Source organism: Euwallacea fornicatus, chromosome 12 (genome assembly GCF_040115645.1).
Source record: "Euwallacea fornicatus isolate EFF26 chromosome 12, ASM4011564v1, whole genome shotgun sequence".
Taxonomy (NCBI): domain Eukaryota; kingdom Metazoa; phylum Arthropoda; class Insecta; order Coleoptera; family Curculionidae; genus Euwallacea; species Euwallacea fornicatus.
Genome location: NC_089552.1, coordinates 4,699,543 through 4,717,802, shown reverse-complemented (window position 1 = coordinate 4,717,802; position 18,260 = coordinate 4,699,543). Strand labels below are relative to the sequence as shown.

The 18,260-nt window shown below is 32.5% G+C and overlaps 2 protein-coding genes across 13 annotated transcripts in view; one reads left to right on the top strand and one right to left on the bottom strand.

Moving 5' to 3' along the window:
- LOC136342543 (uncharacterized) overlaps nucleotides 1–9,665 on the bottom strand; it is a 30,852-nt gene extending 21,187 nt beyond the window's left edge. Inside the window, exons 1-2 of one of the 5 annotated variants that reach the window (XM_066288454.1) lie at nucleotides 4,508–5,969; nucleotides 3,651–4,062 (exon numbers count right to left, since the gene is read on the bottom strand). Coding sequence is in view for 1 of the 5 variants with exons in the window: in XM_066288452.1 (XP_066144549.1) it covers nucleotides 4,908–4,950 (43 nt within the window). In the remaining 4 variants the exon portion in view is untranslated. Of the gene's footprint in view, nucleotides 1–3,650; nucleotides 5,970–8,326 lie in introns of those variants that run through there. The other 4 variants (XM_066288452.1, XM_066288456.1, XM_066288453.1 and 1 more) reach the window with 4 other exon arrangements.
- Nucleotides 1–18,260, top strand: part of LOC136342547 (eukaryotic translation initiation factor 4E transporter-like) — a 102,692-nt gene that overhangs the window by 68,117 nt on the left and 16,315 nt on the right. For 4 of the 8 annotated variants that reach the window (XM_066288474.1, XM_066288468.1, XM_066288469.1 and 1 more), the window contains exon 1: nucleotides 17,574–17,993. The exons of 1 other annotated variant lie outside the window; for it this stretch is intronic. In XM_066288474.1, coding sequence (XP_066144571.1) covers nucleotides 17,849–17,993 — 145 coding nt within the window. In that variant the 5' untranslated portion in view covers nucleotides 17,574–17,848. Of the gene's footprint in view, nucleotides 1–13,873; nucleotides 14,277–17,573; nucleotides 17,994–18,260 lie in introns of those variants that run through there. 3 more of the 8 variants (XM_066288470.1, XM_066288473.1, XM_066288471.1) reach the window with 3 other exon arrangements.

Here is an 18,260-nt window from a genome sequence, read left to right as displayed (position 1 = left end):
TTTTTTCTTATAAATTGAATGTTTGGAGTGTAATTGCGCTGTGTAGTTGGAGTAATAACTGACAAATAAGGAAGTACAGGGTCATTCTATGTACATTGACCCCTAACCTATCGAGTTTAATTGTAAATATAAAAAATTGTAAGTGTAATATATATATATATATATATATATATCTAATTGAATAAAGAGTTATCGGAAATATAATAGTTTTACACAAATCACGTTATAGAGAACATTTAGCATATTATTGAATATTCATGAAAACCATTTTTTTTAAATCAAATACATAATATGTTCCAAAATAGGTGATTCTCGAATTCAAATTTCAGTGACAAAAGATTTCAAGTGTTACAATTTTAATCCCCATATTATCCTCAATCCTACTAAAACAAAAGCTTTAAAATAATTGATTCGTTATCGTAAATTTTAAAATTGCCAAAAAATATATGCCAAGTTCCATAAGTTCAATTCCAGTAGAACAGAGGTTAGTATGGGATTAAAGTTCGTGAAATGTTTTCCATTGCGATCGAATAATTACAATACATAATAAAAAAATGATTATGAATTCAAATAATCAAAAATTAGGGTACTAATACTGCGAAAAAACGGCTGATATTGCTGAAATTTGTCTTTTAAAATGTAAACATCGTTGAAAACCACCACACCAGGCAAAGATAACCATAGCAATATAATACTTTAGCTGATTATCCTCCTACATAAAAGTGTCCGAAGGAAATGGGTGACTACGAAAAAAAAGAACGCCGCATTTTCTTACGTTAATTAAAACTCTCATGAGGTTAATTAATTGCTCTCTTAATCACATTCACGATTTCGCACATTTTTTTAAATTTTCCTAGTATAATGTTGTTTTTGCGTATGTTTTACTAATGGAATATTTCAGTCATTCCGGCTAGACGAACGGAAATGGATTTCATCTTCAGATGTAGTTGGTTGAATCAAATCTACCTTTAAGATATGAAGATCTTTTACTGAAGAATGTGCAATTTATTACTCGTTATTTCGTTATTCTTATAATAACTTTTAATCCAAACTACGAACTAGTGCTATTGTCATATTTTAACTGCTCCCATTTGGTTTCAAGATGCCATATCAAATTCAATACACACAATGGCTTAGGAAATGGAGAAATATATTTCTAACCTTTGAGGACTTTATCGAGGAATATTAGAATACAACGCTAAGCTGTCGAAAATTTTGCAATTTTCATAATTAATTAGAATTAACTATATTATTTTAAGTATTAGAGCACTTAACAATATAACTTTTCTGTTTTTTAATATTTTTATCCCGTTTTTTTTATTTTAAACTAAGAAATACCCGTCAAATTTGCGTCATATTTTTAGGAAACAACTTGTATAATATGCTATTAATTATAGATTTTGAGACATTTTGTTGGTATTCAATATAAGTACTGATTTTTATTCAGAAAGACGACCGTACCCCTTTATTGTTGCCAAATTAAATAATAATCTTCTTTATTCTTCGAACATAAAATTACTAATTTCAACCGTAAAATTGTATTGTAAAGCAACTAAATTCAAATTAAACAAATTCTAAATAAATGTTAAGTATGGCCAAAGTCAAATAAAACAATTTCATCTCCACACTTCTACCTACACAAGAAAATCAAATTAAATTGCTCTAAAATACATTGAAATATATGGATGAAGGAAAAGATAAACAAATTGAAAAAAGAAAAGGTTTTATATTACCACTCGGCAACAAGCTACTTAAGTATACAATACTTTTTACTTACGAGTCGCACTAAAAGAACATAGATAACAATAAAGCAATAGACAAGCAGAAAAGCTCCATGAGGCAGTGGCGATTAGAGAAAGATGAACAATACAAAAGGAATATCTTAAGAAAAATAGAGGGCCAATTTGATAGTCAAAAAACACAACCAAATCTACGTAAATATAATAATTCACTAGTGGTATTATAAGTGAAAGCGTATCAAGAACGCACAAAGAACCTTCAGCTTGAGTAAATCAAACAGTCAAGCACCGTGACAGTAAGCCACGTGGTACGTGCATTACTAAACGATTGATATCTCGTTAGAGTATTGAAGTACACAACAGAACTGGTTATTTCCCGTAATTTCCATATAAAGCCTTAAAATGTGTAAGGACCATGGCGTCACAAGTTTTTATTTCTGTTAACCAGTTCAAGCAAAAGGATGACAAATGAAGTGCAATGTGTCACATGTCAGTCGAAGCTTATTTCATAGGCTACCTCGGTACTAAAACAGTCTCCTTTGTCTAAAAATTAAAAAAAAAACACACTACTATTAGTAGAAACATAGTTAATCATTTATAAAGTCAAATGACTTGATGTTCCTAAAAACTCCTTCCTTGGTAATTGCCTCAGTGTTCCGTTTATCTGCCTTTTGAACGATGTTTAACAAATTTTTTCGTGGTGGTCCAAATTGGTTTCATCTAAAGTTCTTGATAGTAACTTTTTTTTATGTTCGCTGCTTTCGCTTGATTAAGAAATTTGAAGAACGCATCAACCTCCTTACTGTTGACACGTTTGCTTGACTGCACTTTTAACGCTTTTGATCATCTATCAACTGAAGCCAGTAGAGAAAGAATCTGTACCACTCTGTTGCTGATTTCAAATAAAATGAAGAATTTCAAGCAATATAAAATTAATTACCTACTTTGGAATTCTCCAATTATTTAAATTTAAGTCTTTACCTTGTGATACTACTATTCATGGTCTTACCCCGTTCTCCAACCTACTACGAAAAAGTCATACCAAGTGAATAATTTGCTGAACAACTTTTTCGACAGGATAACATAATTCGCATGAAAAATTAAAGTAGTTACAAGATTGACCAACAAACAACGCGGTACTTAAGTTAAGCATGCGCTTTGTTTAATCATCTTCAGAATGATCTTTAACGTAAAAAATCGAAAAGATCAATGTACTTCAAAGCAAAAAAAGCTTACATCAAAAATGACACAGAATATCTAAATGACATGACTATTAGGTGGATATGAGACAATTTTGTGAAGTTAAAAGCTTCTAGAAATGCAGAAGATGAAATTCGCATGCCTATGTGTACTCAACTATGAGGGGTCTCAGTACCTAAGACAATTTGACAAAGAGTTGTTTTAGCTATAAAAACAATATAAAAGAGGAGTTATAGAGAATTCAGCTTAATAGAACGAAGTTTCCTTACGAGTTGATCGTAAACCAAAAGAAGCTTTAATAAGAAAGTTTCTATTGGTGAACAAGTGCTTAAGGTTTATTAATTCAAAGGATCTATTTCGCTCACGCGTTTCGATTATTAATCGCCTTCATCAATGCAATTATTGTTTAGACAGCTATTTCCACATCCACAAGTTAGGTGACCATTTTGGGAATGTTCAGAGTTCATTTTGCAGATAAAGACGGATAACATACATACACGTTCATTTGCAGATGATGCAAAGAAGTCGTCAACCTGAACACATTCCGAAAAGAAACTTTCAGCATACGTAAACGTTTAACTGCAAATTCTGAACGCCCGCGTTTCATAAACCACCATGTTGCCTGTTGCCCGGACCCAAAGCTCAGCCTTTTTTTGTCGAAGCTGCACGACTACTCCGATTTAACGATTGGTACTTCTTAAGGCACCTTACCTTATATCACACTGGTCACTCACACATTTAAGTTTTGCACATGGTAATTTGCTGCAATTGCTAAGTCTTTGTGTGTACTGTTCTTGTTCATAATTATCGCTTAAAATTAAAGTTCTGCTACTAAACGGACTTTTCGTTCTTCTTCCAAGCCTCGTCGCTCGTTTTCTGTAGCCTTCTATGACAATACGACGAAGTGCGCAACATACGTCAACGGAAACATCCGAACCCTATCGGAAAAGAACGAATGAGGGGAGAAGGGCTTTTGGCGCACTCGGCGACTACGTTAACTGCATTTTCACCGCTTCGTTGAGGTCTCTGACTGCGACGTCTGAACGAAATATTGAAGAACGAGTTTGAAACGCATCGCAGTCCGACACCGACAAGCGGCTGTGACGCCAGCTGCGATTCAGTTCTGAAAGTGGAAGCGTGAGTTACGTAGGTTTACCAGGAGCTGCAGTTTATATTTTCGTCATAATCGTACAGAAAAGTTGTACTTTCTACGCATGTGGAAGATTTTCTGCAAAGGAAGCGATTGTGGGTGCGGAGGCTTGAAACAATTCGCGGTGTGCGGTGTTGCTGATACGGCTCCGCCATCTTTCGTTTGCTGATGGATTATTTACAAAGGAGATATTTGGCAAATTTCAGATTTGGCTTAAATTTGAGTGTTTGATTGATGTTCTTTCCAATACCGACTTCAATTTAAATGCGGGTTACCTCTTATAAATCTTCTATAGCTATTAATAGTACCCATTTTTGTGCCGTCCTAAATTGTTCCAAAAAGTATGCGAGAACGTTATTCAGTATTTAACTCTCACACATACATACGTCTGAAATAGAATCAAGATAAGTGGACTTACCGATAGGTTATTCCTCTTTAACTTAACAAAATTACATCACATTTTCACGTTTCTGACATTTTGACACTGTTGCTGGGCCAACTGTTTATTGATCGTTGGTTGTTTGCCTTCGAGCAAGCGCAGGTAACTATTTTAATCTATTCATAGATACAAGTCGAAGTTTATGAGCTTGTAAAAGATCGGGCAGATAGGCAGCAGTGAAAAATGTAAGTTGCAATCACATGGATAAATAGCCAAGGACACAATTATTTGTCTTGAGCCGTGAAGACTCCAAAATTACAAGGACATTACTGTGAGTAGTAGGTAGACCTTTGGGAACTTCAAGCTAAACAGCCTTTTCTACTGGGGATGCACCACAGGGTGCCTCTCTATTAGAATTAGTAAGTTGATATGTACTCACCAACCTTAAATAACCAATGAGAAAACAAGGCACGTAGACACATACACGTGGGTATTCTGGGTGACAACTGAAGGCGGTTATTGGCAAATTTAGTTACCGCTGGTGGCGCTACTGTCAAAAAAAAAACAATTGACGAAATGTAAATAATTTTTTATGGTGTTTTAAGCCACATTTTGATCTTATCAAAGTTTTCATGTAACAATTTCTAATAGTTATTTTACTCTCATATAGCTCAAAAATTCTGTTTCCTCAGTATTTTAGCAGAAACAATACATTTTTTCAATATGGACAAATTGTAACCACTATATATTTAAACAGTTCAAATCAATAAGAATGAATAAACTATTTTCCTTTTTGTAGGTATGCTCAATATTAAGTAAAGTAATTCACTGCCTCTTCTACACTAAAAACCAGATGTCGCAATAAAATTTTGATCAGTGGTAAAAATTCACGCAATCTGGATCAGAAAAGATTACTAAGACACTACGCCCCTTCGCACATTTTTCATCCAAAAATTGCATTCAGACTCCTGAAATTAATTAATAATTTTCAATACACTTGTTATATTGCATATGATTGTAAAGAACGTCAATCTTACCTTCATCATGATAAATAGTTCGTCATCTAGAAATATTTCTTTCAGTTCAGTTATAAGTATCGGTACGAGTTGAACGTTCCAAATCTAGTAAACACGTTTGCTAAATGCTCTTCTCGATTTTTTCTTCTATACTTAAACCATTTATAATTTTTACTAGTCACCTTAGAACAATAATGCACATAAACAAGCTTATCAGCTTGTTTTAGAAAGCGACATTCGACACCTCAGCTCAACAAAATATTTATACAAACTTAACAATTCGTAGTCAATTTTTAACATAGTGCCAAGTCTAACCAGACATTTTACATTGAGATTTATGTCTCACAAAGAAAGATTAATTCAAACTCGAGCACTAACTTAATCACTTAAAATTGTAACGAGACTTTTAGATATTTTTTTAAATAAAATTTGAGTTAATACATATAAAAAAAAGTCTAAATTGTCAGTTTATTAAGTGTCTTCTCAGAATACATAATGAAATGTTTAACTGAGAAAGAGACGCTGAAATGTATATCGAACGTTTTTTTTCTATAGCTGAAAACTTGTTCACAAAGACAAGACCATTCTTATTTTGAATTGAGTCCCAAAATTTGTTTCTATAAAAAAAAGCAGAAAATTTTAAACTGTCTCGTTTTTACACCACTGGACCTCTTCAAAATTATAATTAAAGTCACTACTTGCACAGTTTTAAATGCTGCCAACAGTACTATTTGAATTTTTGGATTTGCCAATAGGTGCTACCATTAGCAAATGCAAACACCATTTTATACTGTTTCATAAAGTATTTAAAAGTTGGACCACTCATAAAAAACAGCGTTACGAGTCTAAATCATTTTTAATGTTATTTTATCATCAAATTTAAGCAAGTAACTATAACTTTTATTTTTAAATCGGGACACCCCGTATTTTATAACATTCACTAGATAATTTTTATCTGCAACAGCCTCATTTTCTATTTTCTTGTGGAAATGAACCATATATTTTCATAAATCGCTCGTTATCTTGAATTCTAATTGCAGGAACAGCTTTGATTTTCAAAGTTATTTCACCCAAATTCACGAAATTTTATTTATTCATACAAAAAAATTTCATTTTTAGCGCGCATCTCATTTACTTGACAAATATGCACATTCTGACCTCACAGTTAATATCCCTTAAAAAATAAATTAAGCACATCATTCCTTTTTTGGGAAGAATGAAAGAAAGCATAAAATTTTGATTCTGTAATCAAAATATTGTCAGCGTTTTATGGTAAATTGTCTTTGCTATACTCTACAAGATGGTCCAAAATTTTAATTCAGGATCCCGGAAACCATAAGAGCTCCAATGTCATTTAAATTGTGACAAACCTGCGCAGTTAGTCGCTCAACAAAATACGTTTTTGAGAATATACAAATTCTGAGTTGTTGCGAAGATATTCGCCAAAACCCGAAATTTTGCAAACCCATTTTTATCTTTTCCGGCCTTTGCGAACAAAATATTTTTATATTAATTACATTTTGTTAAGTCTTTTCCACTCTCCTAACAAGCCATGTTTAGTATCTTGATTCGATATTTTGACTCTGTGCAACCATCGGCAACTTTTTTGGTTTCAATTGAACTCTTTTAAAACAACAATATAACACATTTAAAGAGTAATTAACATTAATATTAACAAAGATCAACTAAAATATATGAATATATCCATCTCTCCCCTGTGCACTATTTCCAGCATAAGCTTTTCTTTGTCTAATTTAATTTTTTAAATAGCGAATTTGTAAAGGTAATATTTAGAAACGTCATGATGAAATGTCTTTTATTTTTTTGCCACATTTGCACCTTTAAAGCGATAAAATGTAGTAAGAAAAAATGCAAAAGAACTTTCAGTTTAATAATACAGCCGGATGGACTATTAAGGGGCAGGGCCTCTGGTTTTTCTTCGACACACTTTCACATTTTGCTTTCATTTTAATGCGTTTGGTACTTTTGTGAGATACTTTTTGTTTTTGATCGTTCTTGTTTGTTGAGTTTTACCTAAAGAAACCCAAAAAAATGAATAAAACGAACTTTTCCTTCTAGATTCCGTATTTCAGCATTTTTATCACATAGAGCAACTAGATTTTAAATATGTATTTCGTATATTGGCATGTTGAGGTGCAAAAAACTTTAAATGACTAGCTGTTCAAAAAGGAGTAATTTAGAGGTAGGCCACCCTTAAAATTTTATGAATTTCTTTACCTCTTATTTAATTTATAATTGAAATCTGCCAGTTTTATAGCAAATTCAAACTTACATTTTTTTAATTTTTGTTAATGCCTCTCAAAACCGTCCATTTCTGAGAAAACTGTGATTTTGTGATGGGTAACAAATCCGATTAAATCGAACAAAAATAAACTTAAGGGCGTTCCAAAATTGCTAGTCAAGAATAATTTTACAGAGTTTTTGAAAATAGTCAAAACTGTCTGTGCAACATATCATAACTTATTTCATAACAGTATATAGACCGAGAACTCAAATTTGATCAGTAAATGAAATTGATATTAATATTGGACATAATACAATCGCAATAACTTACGAAAATATACCCACACAAATTAGTAGTTTTTTGTTCCACTGTGTACATAATGTAAACTATTTGCGTACAATAAAACTTCTCAATATCAACGCATATTTACTTAGTTAATTAGTGTCTAATTTAAACTCTTAATGTTGCGTGTCGTACTCTAGTCATAGTATATTTACGAAATATATTGCACGTTATTAAACTGATATGTTCGTGTTTTATTCAACTACCCATTTACCTTTAAGTTCCGACTTCACAGGGAAATATACAATTACTTACCAAGTATCACTATGTGAATGATGCAAAATAATCATCGAAAAATTTGAATATTTCACAATTTAAAACTTACATTTCTTACAAGTTTTTGGTAGTAAAGTTAAAATAAGAACTGAAACAGTTTTAACAAACGTGACTATATTTTCATGCTCCCTTTTGGTTATATTCGCAGACTATGGATTATGACGTTGACTTCGACCTTGAACCACTTTACACAGCTGACTCTGGCTTACGTCAAACATTTTAATTAAAGACAATAAATAACACAAATGTTTATAGGTGGGAGGAATTTCTATGGAAAAAGGGTGGAAAATGTTTCTCCCAGCATTTACAAACGTTAAGTAAAAGAGAAAATCAAACACACAAACGGTTTTATTGAAAACAATCCGTAAGCTTAGATGATAGGAAAATCAATGTTTATTGCGGCATATAAAAAATTGAAATATGAACTAAAAACTATACATGATCGGCACTGCACAAGAAAATCGCCAAAAAACTTCTAACACGGCTACGATGTCCAAGATTTCTGCTTCTGAAATATCACAATGGAAAATAATTTGCCAATCAACGGACACAAAACATTGAAATCTATAATCACAAGTTTATATAAAGCTACGCCCAGAGAGTACAACTACCAACGTCAATAATGCCAATGCGATCTGCTTTACCGAATTCCTAAAAAACTGAACTATGTGTGTCGATACTGCTATACACTGTAATTTCAGACTTAGTAGCTAAAGATCACTAGCAGTCGTATAACGAAAGCGAACGAAATACCGAATAGCGAATGCAAATGAATACTGAATACAATCACGTGACGCTGTGCTATTGAACCGACGAAGCAAACGCACGCGCATGCCTGGTAATGGTTATATTCTTTATGGGATGGGTGCTGAGCTTTAAGTCGACCTTATAGATAAAAACTGTATAAAAATAGCCCATACTGCCATTGAAAACATTTTATTCTGAAGACTTAAGAGTCAGTCAAATCCCTCTGCTTGTCGAAGGTTTATTTTGTTGAAATGAAGACGTGAAGAAAAAAAATTGCAGACGATAGTGTAAAATTCCTCAATACAAATACGCCCGTACAGAAATAGATAATGTCTACACGAGTCACTAAATGATATAGAATTTAAGTAAATTTGTTTAAGAGAAGTAATTTAGGTAAACTATACTGACCTTCCCTTTGATGATGAAATTGGAAAATATCACACAATCGTGAATATTCTACGACTATATGCGCCATCTTTTTGACAGGCAAGGAACGTCGAATTTATGCTGAAAACGATATTCGACACACAGTCTAGATATCTACTCTCTATATGTGGGGAAGCGAATAGAAGCTAGAAATTTGATCTTAGGCAAACAAAATACTAGCTAACGCGTGTGTCGTGTGTTAGCCGTGATTTTAAAGACAGAACGAAAAAAAAAATAGAAAATAATAGTTTTCTAAATTAAAAAAAATACTCAAAAGTACTTCTTTCTACAACGAAAACATAAAGTGAGCTGCCAGACCCTCGCCCAATGTAGTCAAAGAAAGTTGGAGGGAGTTTTGGACAAATCACTGTCCAGATCTAGATGTACAGACACGCACCTTGTTGTTACAAAATTACAACAAATAAACTAGATGTTGGAATTTACTCTGAGGCCCACCAGGATATTAGATCTTAATTTAAAACTGCTGAAAAACTGATAAGTTCATCTGTGTGGTACATTTATTACCTCTACCTTCAGTAAGAGATGCTAGTAGGTATGTTTTACCCACAGACTACAACATAGGTATTTACGTGTAACTCCCTATTTTTTGTACTACGTTAATTTCTACAAAAACGAACCTCATCACGATTTTTCGTCACTCCCACTATGGGGTCCATACACTAATAATTCAGTAAATCGATCAACTTCTTTGTTACGTTTGTCCTTTAACGCAAATGACCCTATCGATACCAAGGGTTTCAGGAGTGAACCCAAACTAAAGGTCACTAGAGTCTTTATAACTACCTAAAACTCCTATTAAAGGCCCCTGTACATATCTTAATATATAAGAACAAAAACAAATTATAATAAAATCAATTTGTTTTTGTTCTTATTTCTGGTACTAGTTGAAAGGCATTGTAAACTCAATTGGTTTATGTTTCAGATGTTGAACCCTAATGTAGCAAACCGATTACGCCCTAAAACATTTGTCCTGCCTAGTTCTACTAAGAAAAGTGGCAATTAAGTTACATAATCTTGGAAAGAAACAGCGCTTTCCTAAAATACCTAAAGCAGATTGTTGGTACTTTTAATGTCCTATTCATATCCTATCAAATGAGTTTTATGTAGTTTCCTTGCCAGTCTCTGGCCTCAGCCATATTGTTATGTAGTCACACGGTAAAAAAGTCCCTCAAAACATCTTTTAAAGGTCACTTGTCTTTTCTTCCTAAAACATACACAAAAAGTGCATAAAATCTACACTTGGATGTTATCATGCCTTTATGCGGAGGACACATTCGGAATCGAAGAAGACGTCTACATCAAAGACGAATATAAAGTTATCGGGAATTTTTCCATTGATTTGTCATATGTAATTTTCTACATTACCAAAATCTCTTGTAATTTCAATACTCCCAGTTACCGGTAAACCAGGAAGAAAATTTGGCAAATAAACAATAGCAACCGCACCTGCAGGAGGGATGGTGCGCGATTTATATTCATAAGTCGTCCTTCATATTTGTTTGATCCGTCATAAGATTCACCCAAATTTAATTTTTTTATTTCTAAATTTCTGCGTAAAATAACGATTTAAGACCATAAATCGCCAATAATCATCGCCATATCGAGCTCGTTGAAATCTATGCATTAGGTCCAAAGTGGGTTGTCTGGTATATCACCATGAATACCATTCTACTCTGATGATCAATGTTCAGACCAGAAAAGGGAATTTATTTCCTGAGTATATGAAAACGAAGAACTAATTTTCACCAAAGGAGTTCCCAATTCCAACCAACAGCTAAAGGCCAAGCTGTTTTACAAACCAAATGCCCATCAACCTCGTCTGACCGTTAACGTATCTAATCCAACTCCTGATGCCAGTGCGACCTTTGGGTCTTCAACTCGCGGAGCTTTCTACGATCCCCAAACCGTATGGCAGAAATCATGGAAGCTGGTGTAAGCATCATAGACAAGGTCTGCAGGCTTCCATTGTGGAGGTATTTAACGAAAACTGTGAGAAGACTTCGATTTAATGACCTCACTAACAAAGGACTGGGATATAGATCAACGTGCATTATAGCGACGTGTCTGAAGGAGTCCACCAACTGCGGTGATTGAGATTCACGAGAACTCTTATACAACTTTGGCACCAATTCGTCTGTTCTAAAGGTCAAAGAAAATTCAAGCAATTTGACGTGGCCATATCCCCGTAAAAGGGATGGTTATAACCATTAATCGTTGCTTAAAATTGAAATGTGAAAATTGTAGAAATTATAATGCGACGTTTTATTTTAAATAAGTTTTTTCGCCTAAGGGCATAGTATATTTGGGAACTGCTGACTACCACTACTTCAAAAACTGTTTGAAATGGCAATCTGGTCACTTGCCCCCCGCCTAAATTAATATTTCAAGTCGCATCTACACGGCACAAATGTTCTAGGACGAATATTTCGTATAATTTTAGGTATTTCAGTTTTTTGTTAAGATTGCGAATGTTAAAATTGTTTGAGTAGGTAAATAAAAAATATTTTTTGAAGCTTTGCGATTTTTCCTTTAGTATATTTTCGTATAAATGTAAAAATAACATAGGAAAGACGAGCTGAAAATGGTATGTGGTGTCCTACAGGGATCGATCCTTGGTCCAACACTGTGTAATATGTCATCCAATAAGATATTAGAGGAAATCTCTCTTGAGGTAAAGGACCCGAGTTTCTATACAGATGATCTAACAATGCTCAATGCGAAGTATGAAGTTATTTCAGGCAAATGCATGCACCCTAAGGATTTCTAGCTTAATGAATAACAAGAGATTAGAATTAATTTCAAAAGAAATTACCGTATTCCTAATCAAGAAAAGAAGAATACAAGAGTGAAAAAATTCAAGTCTCCGGAAAGCAAACTTAAAATATATTTCCATCCCCTTGTGTTATAGGAATCTTGCAGCGTAGCAGTCAGTTTAAAGTGAAGGGTCTCCTCTATTCTCATCAACAAATGTTGACGCTGTGTGCTCGTAAGGGGGCTACTAAATGGACCGTTATTCGTCGACTGACGTTATGCAATTTCGACCTCACTTTATGGCAGCTGATTTTCACCCCTCAATAAGAGAGTCTAAATGAATTTGTCCTTCCTTGCAGTGGTCGCGCACTAATAGAAAGGATTATCTGGCTTTTGATGAATGTGGTGCTTTTTGTAAGTCTCTATTTCACGGAACAATCTTAATAAGCAATAGAAACATATGTGAAAGACCTCATTTATAAATTCTCAATCACCGATAACAATAAGCTCCGAAGATCATTGCAACGTTGAGGACCAAAATAAGAAGAGACGTTTTAAGATCAATGCAGAATTTAATAAGATGCATAGAATTGTGCAGAGAAGTAGGAGGGTGGGCACTATTTATAATTTTCTTTGTTATTCCTCATACACCCTTTGCAAAAAGAGGATATTTAATGTTTCCGCAACACTACAATACTGAACATGTGATATATTATCACCATCAGCAAAAGATCTGAATTGGAATATGTAAAAATTTAATAAGACACCCTGTATAATAGTTCCAGATGTGTGAAAAACTTTAATGTGCTGCCATCTCTGGCTTACTCGTATAACCAACATATTTCACACAATATTAATCAATAGTAGGTACTTAATAAATATCTGCAAATTTAATATATAAAATGCTATTGCACCTATTTAGAAGTAATAGTAAACCTTTATAGCTAGGTTTCTGCAATTTTTCCGTTGCTTTGTATTAGTTTTTTTAAACAAATACAAAGTTAGACTTACTGGCACTTAAACCCAGGTTCTTCATCACAGACAGCAGCCTATATTGCCATAACAATGATAAAAACATTCGTAGCATCTTTATGGAACATGATTTGCGGCCCATTCTAACCAGATAAAAAATATATTGCAAAATTCATATTCTTTAAAAAAAACCTTGCGAATGAGCATTGCAATTAAGTGAAAATTTACTGTGTACTAAGTGTCACCACAATATTCAGAGACAAGTCAGTCTGAGTATGTTGGTGGATTGAGAGTATCATTTGCCATTATGGCGTAATTCACAGATAAAATATTTTACTATAATCATTCTTTAAAAAAAAAATGTCATTTCTATTCTACATACTTTCTCACATATTTCAATAAATTTCTTTATTTCATAAACATCATTTATACAACATAAAAACGTATTTCTAACTTTATGGCGACATGGCAATATCGCACAGGTGCTAGTGGCATTGAGATACCAGTGGCTGTGTGAGAGAAAAGGAAAGGAAAGCAAAGTAGGAATCCGTTGTTGGGCAGGGATCTATTTTCACACTAGTGAAATCGGCAACGTCGTAAACGAAGGGAAATGAAATGAAAATGCAAATGGCGTACGTTTCTATTTTTGCTTAGTGGAGAACAATTTTCTAGACAACTGTTGTGTACCGTGTAGAGGATAAACGAGTTTTCCTCAATTCTGTATCAGTCCAGTTTACAAGAATTCCCAATCTTTCCATTTAATTTATTATATATAATACGCGTTTACGTATGTTAAGTTGTTGACGAATAAACCGACCTGTGATATTAAAAATAAGTTATTATATAGGTTTTTTTTGTACAATTTTTGATTATTTATTGTACAACCTAGACTAGAAGCATTGTAGTTGACTTTTCAAGTGTTACCAAAGAATATCCTTCAAAGAAATGTCGGAAAACGGCCCTCAACCAGATGAAACAACCTCTGATTCCACTGACAGGCAGCCTAAAAATGGTATGTTTTTATTTATATTTATCTCTTATTTTCTGCTTGAAATATCTATGTTTATTCAAGCTGTTAATCCTTAGTTCATCAATTTCTAGTTTTCTTTTTACTCTAACTTAAAATCAATAAATTCTGCCTTTATCATTAAAATGCACATATGTGTCAACCCAAATACATAGTGCTTTGTTATTGCCAGACACCTTTGTTGTGTAATGTGAGGATTGAGTAATTTTGGAACTGTTGTCTATTTATTTTGAGTCTTAGATTTTTATGTACATCTCTACTACTACCTTATTTACTGTCTGCTTTGGTATTCATTCAGAAGACTCAGTACTTCCCACATAAGAGAATAATAGCATTTTTTTTATCCCCATATCTATAATGCATACAACCAAGGGTGAAATATAATGACACGATTACCATAATTTAGAGAAAGTTCTAATAGAAGTCCATTTGAAAAATCTGCAATACATTGTTATTGATGGAGATCAGTATACATACATGTTTACATATACTGAAGCAAATGAGACACTTTAACTATATTATAATGTAGCAACGTTTTGAAATTCTTAAGTTAATGTTGTCAACTACATCAAGTAATCACAGCTTAAACATATGTCGAGATATGTGTAAACCTTGCAGTGGTATGACAAAGATGGTGACATATGTAATAATGTCTCATATGATCTATCATTTAAATTAATTAATTGAATTATCTATTGAATTGATATATTTTTAAAATACTTTGCAGTAACACAGTTAATATTGTGTAAATTCTAGTTACGAAAGGAGCCTTAGATAGTGACAGTATGTTCTACTGAGAAACCATAAGGATAAACCAATTAACATACATTTTTTTTTGTTTTAGGACACTAGCTGATCATTATATGACATTTGATATTCTTATTTAATTTAGAAACTTGTATGGTTTTTGTATTTCTTTTTTATTCATTTGATTCAAGTGAATAATTTTTTCATCTTGTATTGGGAATAAGTGAATAAGAATAAAAATATTGGGTTTTCTAAATTATTTTCATTAAGAGTTGATAAAATGATCACAGATATGGAAAAATACAAGTGATAAGAAAATTTCTAAATTGAATATCGAATTCAAATTTCCTCAAATGCATCATCAGTAGTGGACCAAGAAAAAAAATATTATGGTAAAATGTTGCTTGAGTCCAGGAGAATGACTAACCTGTAGGTTTTTTTAATTATTTGAACAGTTTCAAGCATAAAAACTCAACAAAAATTAAACGTTTATCATTCTGTATTTTTATATTGATATTTAAAATGACCTAAACATACATAATTTTTTATTATGTGTTACCTTTTTACCTTATTTATTATCAACGTTAAAGTTGGTTCATGGACATAAGATTGGCCCATTTGATGACATTTTAAAAAGGATTCACGTCTTCATAGATTTGTTGTCTTAGTGTGAAATATGTATTCTTAATTAACCCACTAAGATCTCGCAAGTATATATCAACTATGGCACCACAGGCTTTTATCTCTATTAACTTGTCCAACAAAATAGATGTCCAGTGAGACGCGATATGTCACGCATGACCAACCCTCATTTGGATATCTGCATTGGCTTATAGGAGTTTACATCAATGATTTTACAAGAGTTTATTTTCAGAATCAATTTATTAATGAGATTTATTATATAATTTTCGTTAATATAACAAGGTAAACTCTCATTGGGTATTGTGTTTACAATCCCTTAACAATATATATTAAATTGATCTGAACTGTCACCCAAGCTCTTGAATATTATTTTTAGTACCAAATTTTCAGTCATCATCAACTTAATTATTACAATTGGGAATCAACTTCTAAAATCGTGTTATGTCCATCACTAAAGGCAACTGACTTTGTATTGGTTTTAAATTTGTTCTTGCCATTTTTCATATTTACAAACCCATTTCATTTTAAATTGGTGTTTTATATTGGTCGGTGATTTAAGTGAGGTAGAGGTAAATATTAAACACATTAACACAAGTTGTATGTCTTAACTTAGACTTCTACTCAAAAATTTTCTTTAAAGAACATAATGGTATTTATAAAGTTACTCAACAGTCACAAACACTTCTTTCTATAAAGACAAAGCGACTTCCCACGGAGCTCTATGTACTTACAAGTGTGAGTATTAAATGTGACATTATGTCAATTTAAATATCAATTTATACAAGTAGGTACTTACCTGCACTTTCAAAATTGTAATTTTTATTATCATCATCATATTGTCTTTGTCACTATTTTATTGTTAATAAAATTTGTGACTTAATAAGTTAAATAAACAAATATTGATTAAAATTCAGAGAGGTTCATGAATTTGGTCCCATTTTTTTCAATTTGATTTCTAAAAACTATTAATAATAATACTAATTTTCAAGAATATTTCATTGTAAGTTCTGCAATGTTTCATTTTATGTCTGCAGCATTGTCTATACTCCATCCGTAATAAATCATTGTGTAATTCGGAACAGTTGCTACATAACCGCACTGCTCAGCAATTTTATTATAACGATCTTACCTATTACTATACTGCTATAGATTTTTTCTTTGCTGTGTTGATTATGATTAATGTAACAATTTAAATGGCATGAAAATGGTGTTCAAAAACTTAACTTTTTTAAAATCGTAAAATTACCAGATGCTTCAAAGTTTTAATTATTTTTGATTTGTTACTATAATTATTCCACCTGAATAGGAAAAATATTCCAATATACACGTTTCATAAACCATTGGTAATACATTCATTGCCAATTAACTGCTTCAATCATCTTTTTGAGAAACTCGTGAGCCAATGTACTATTTTATCAAACTTGAATCGTAATGTACTATTAAAATAAATTAAGTACCTTTAATCTACAATAGTTATTCGATCCACTTTCATATTGCCCTTTTGTTTCTTGAATTGCACCTGATGTTTCATAAACGACCAAATTCCTGCTTGGTTGCTCCGGCAAGTGCAAGTTTTTAAATATGAAATAAATAATCCATTGCTTTTGGGCTCCTAAAAATATGACTTTAAATTCTCCGTTTTATCTTCATTAGTTAACTTTGGAAGCTTTTGAGATACCTTTGATCTTGTCTTGACAGGAAGATCATTTTGAAGAAATATATGTTTTTTCATTAATGTTCTTTTTGGATAATCCCTGTATACAAAAATAGAATTTTCTCTATATGGGTTTTTGGCTTTGTTGCCAACGTACAAACGAGTTTTTTTGTACCTATTGAACCTTTTTTGCTAAGAAGCAGCTGATAAAATTCTTTTGTGTGGGGCCAGTATACAGTGCCATATCGTACATTGTATGATAAATTTATCTTCACATTGCAAATTTTCTGTTTTAATCTTATAGTTTTCTGACGTGCCGCGGGCGGTTTTCTAGTTCCAAAAAATCTACAAAATCCATATTTCAAGTAGTGGTGAATTCATGCAGAAGTTCTGAGGTTCATTCATTTTTTGATTGAAAAAGTAGAAGTTACATCATATTCTCGTCCTGTGTTACATAGGTTTTAATACTCCATGTTTGTTATTTGTTATAATAATTGTGCTGTATTATCTCAATATGGTCAGAGCTCGGGGTGGTAAGAAGGCTAAAAGTAATTCAACGGTTGCTGATGTGAATCAGTACGACGATTCACTTACAACCGATTTGTTTTCTAACGTTAAAAACGGACAACTAAAGTCGAGAGTGAAGAAGGTGTCTTGGAGTAAGTTTTATCAATTTTACCAACACAAATTTTTCCTTGGAATTTTGCCAATTTATGTACCTACTTAAACATGTTTTGCTACAATTTAAAATTCCTTTCAAGGTTGCCTGATCATTGCTCTGGGTATGGAGGTGGCATCGTAGGTTCTGTATCTAAATTTATCTGTAGTATTGGGTCTTTATAAATAACAGTTTCCTATAATTATTGCTATATTAACAGCAAAACTGAAATATCGAAATGGTTTTTTTCCATTGGTTAAATTAAAAA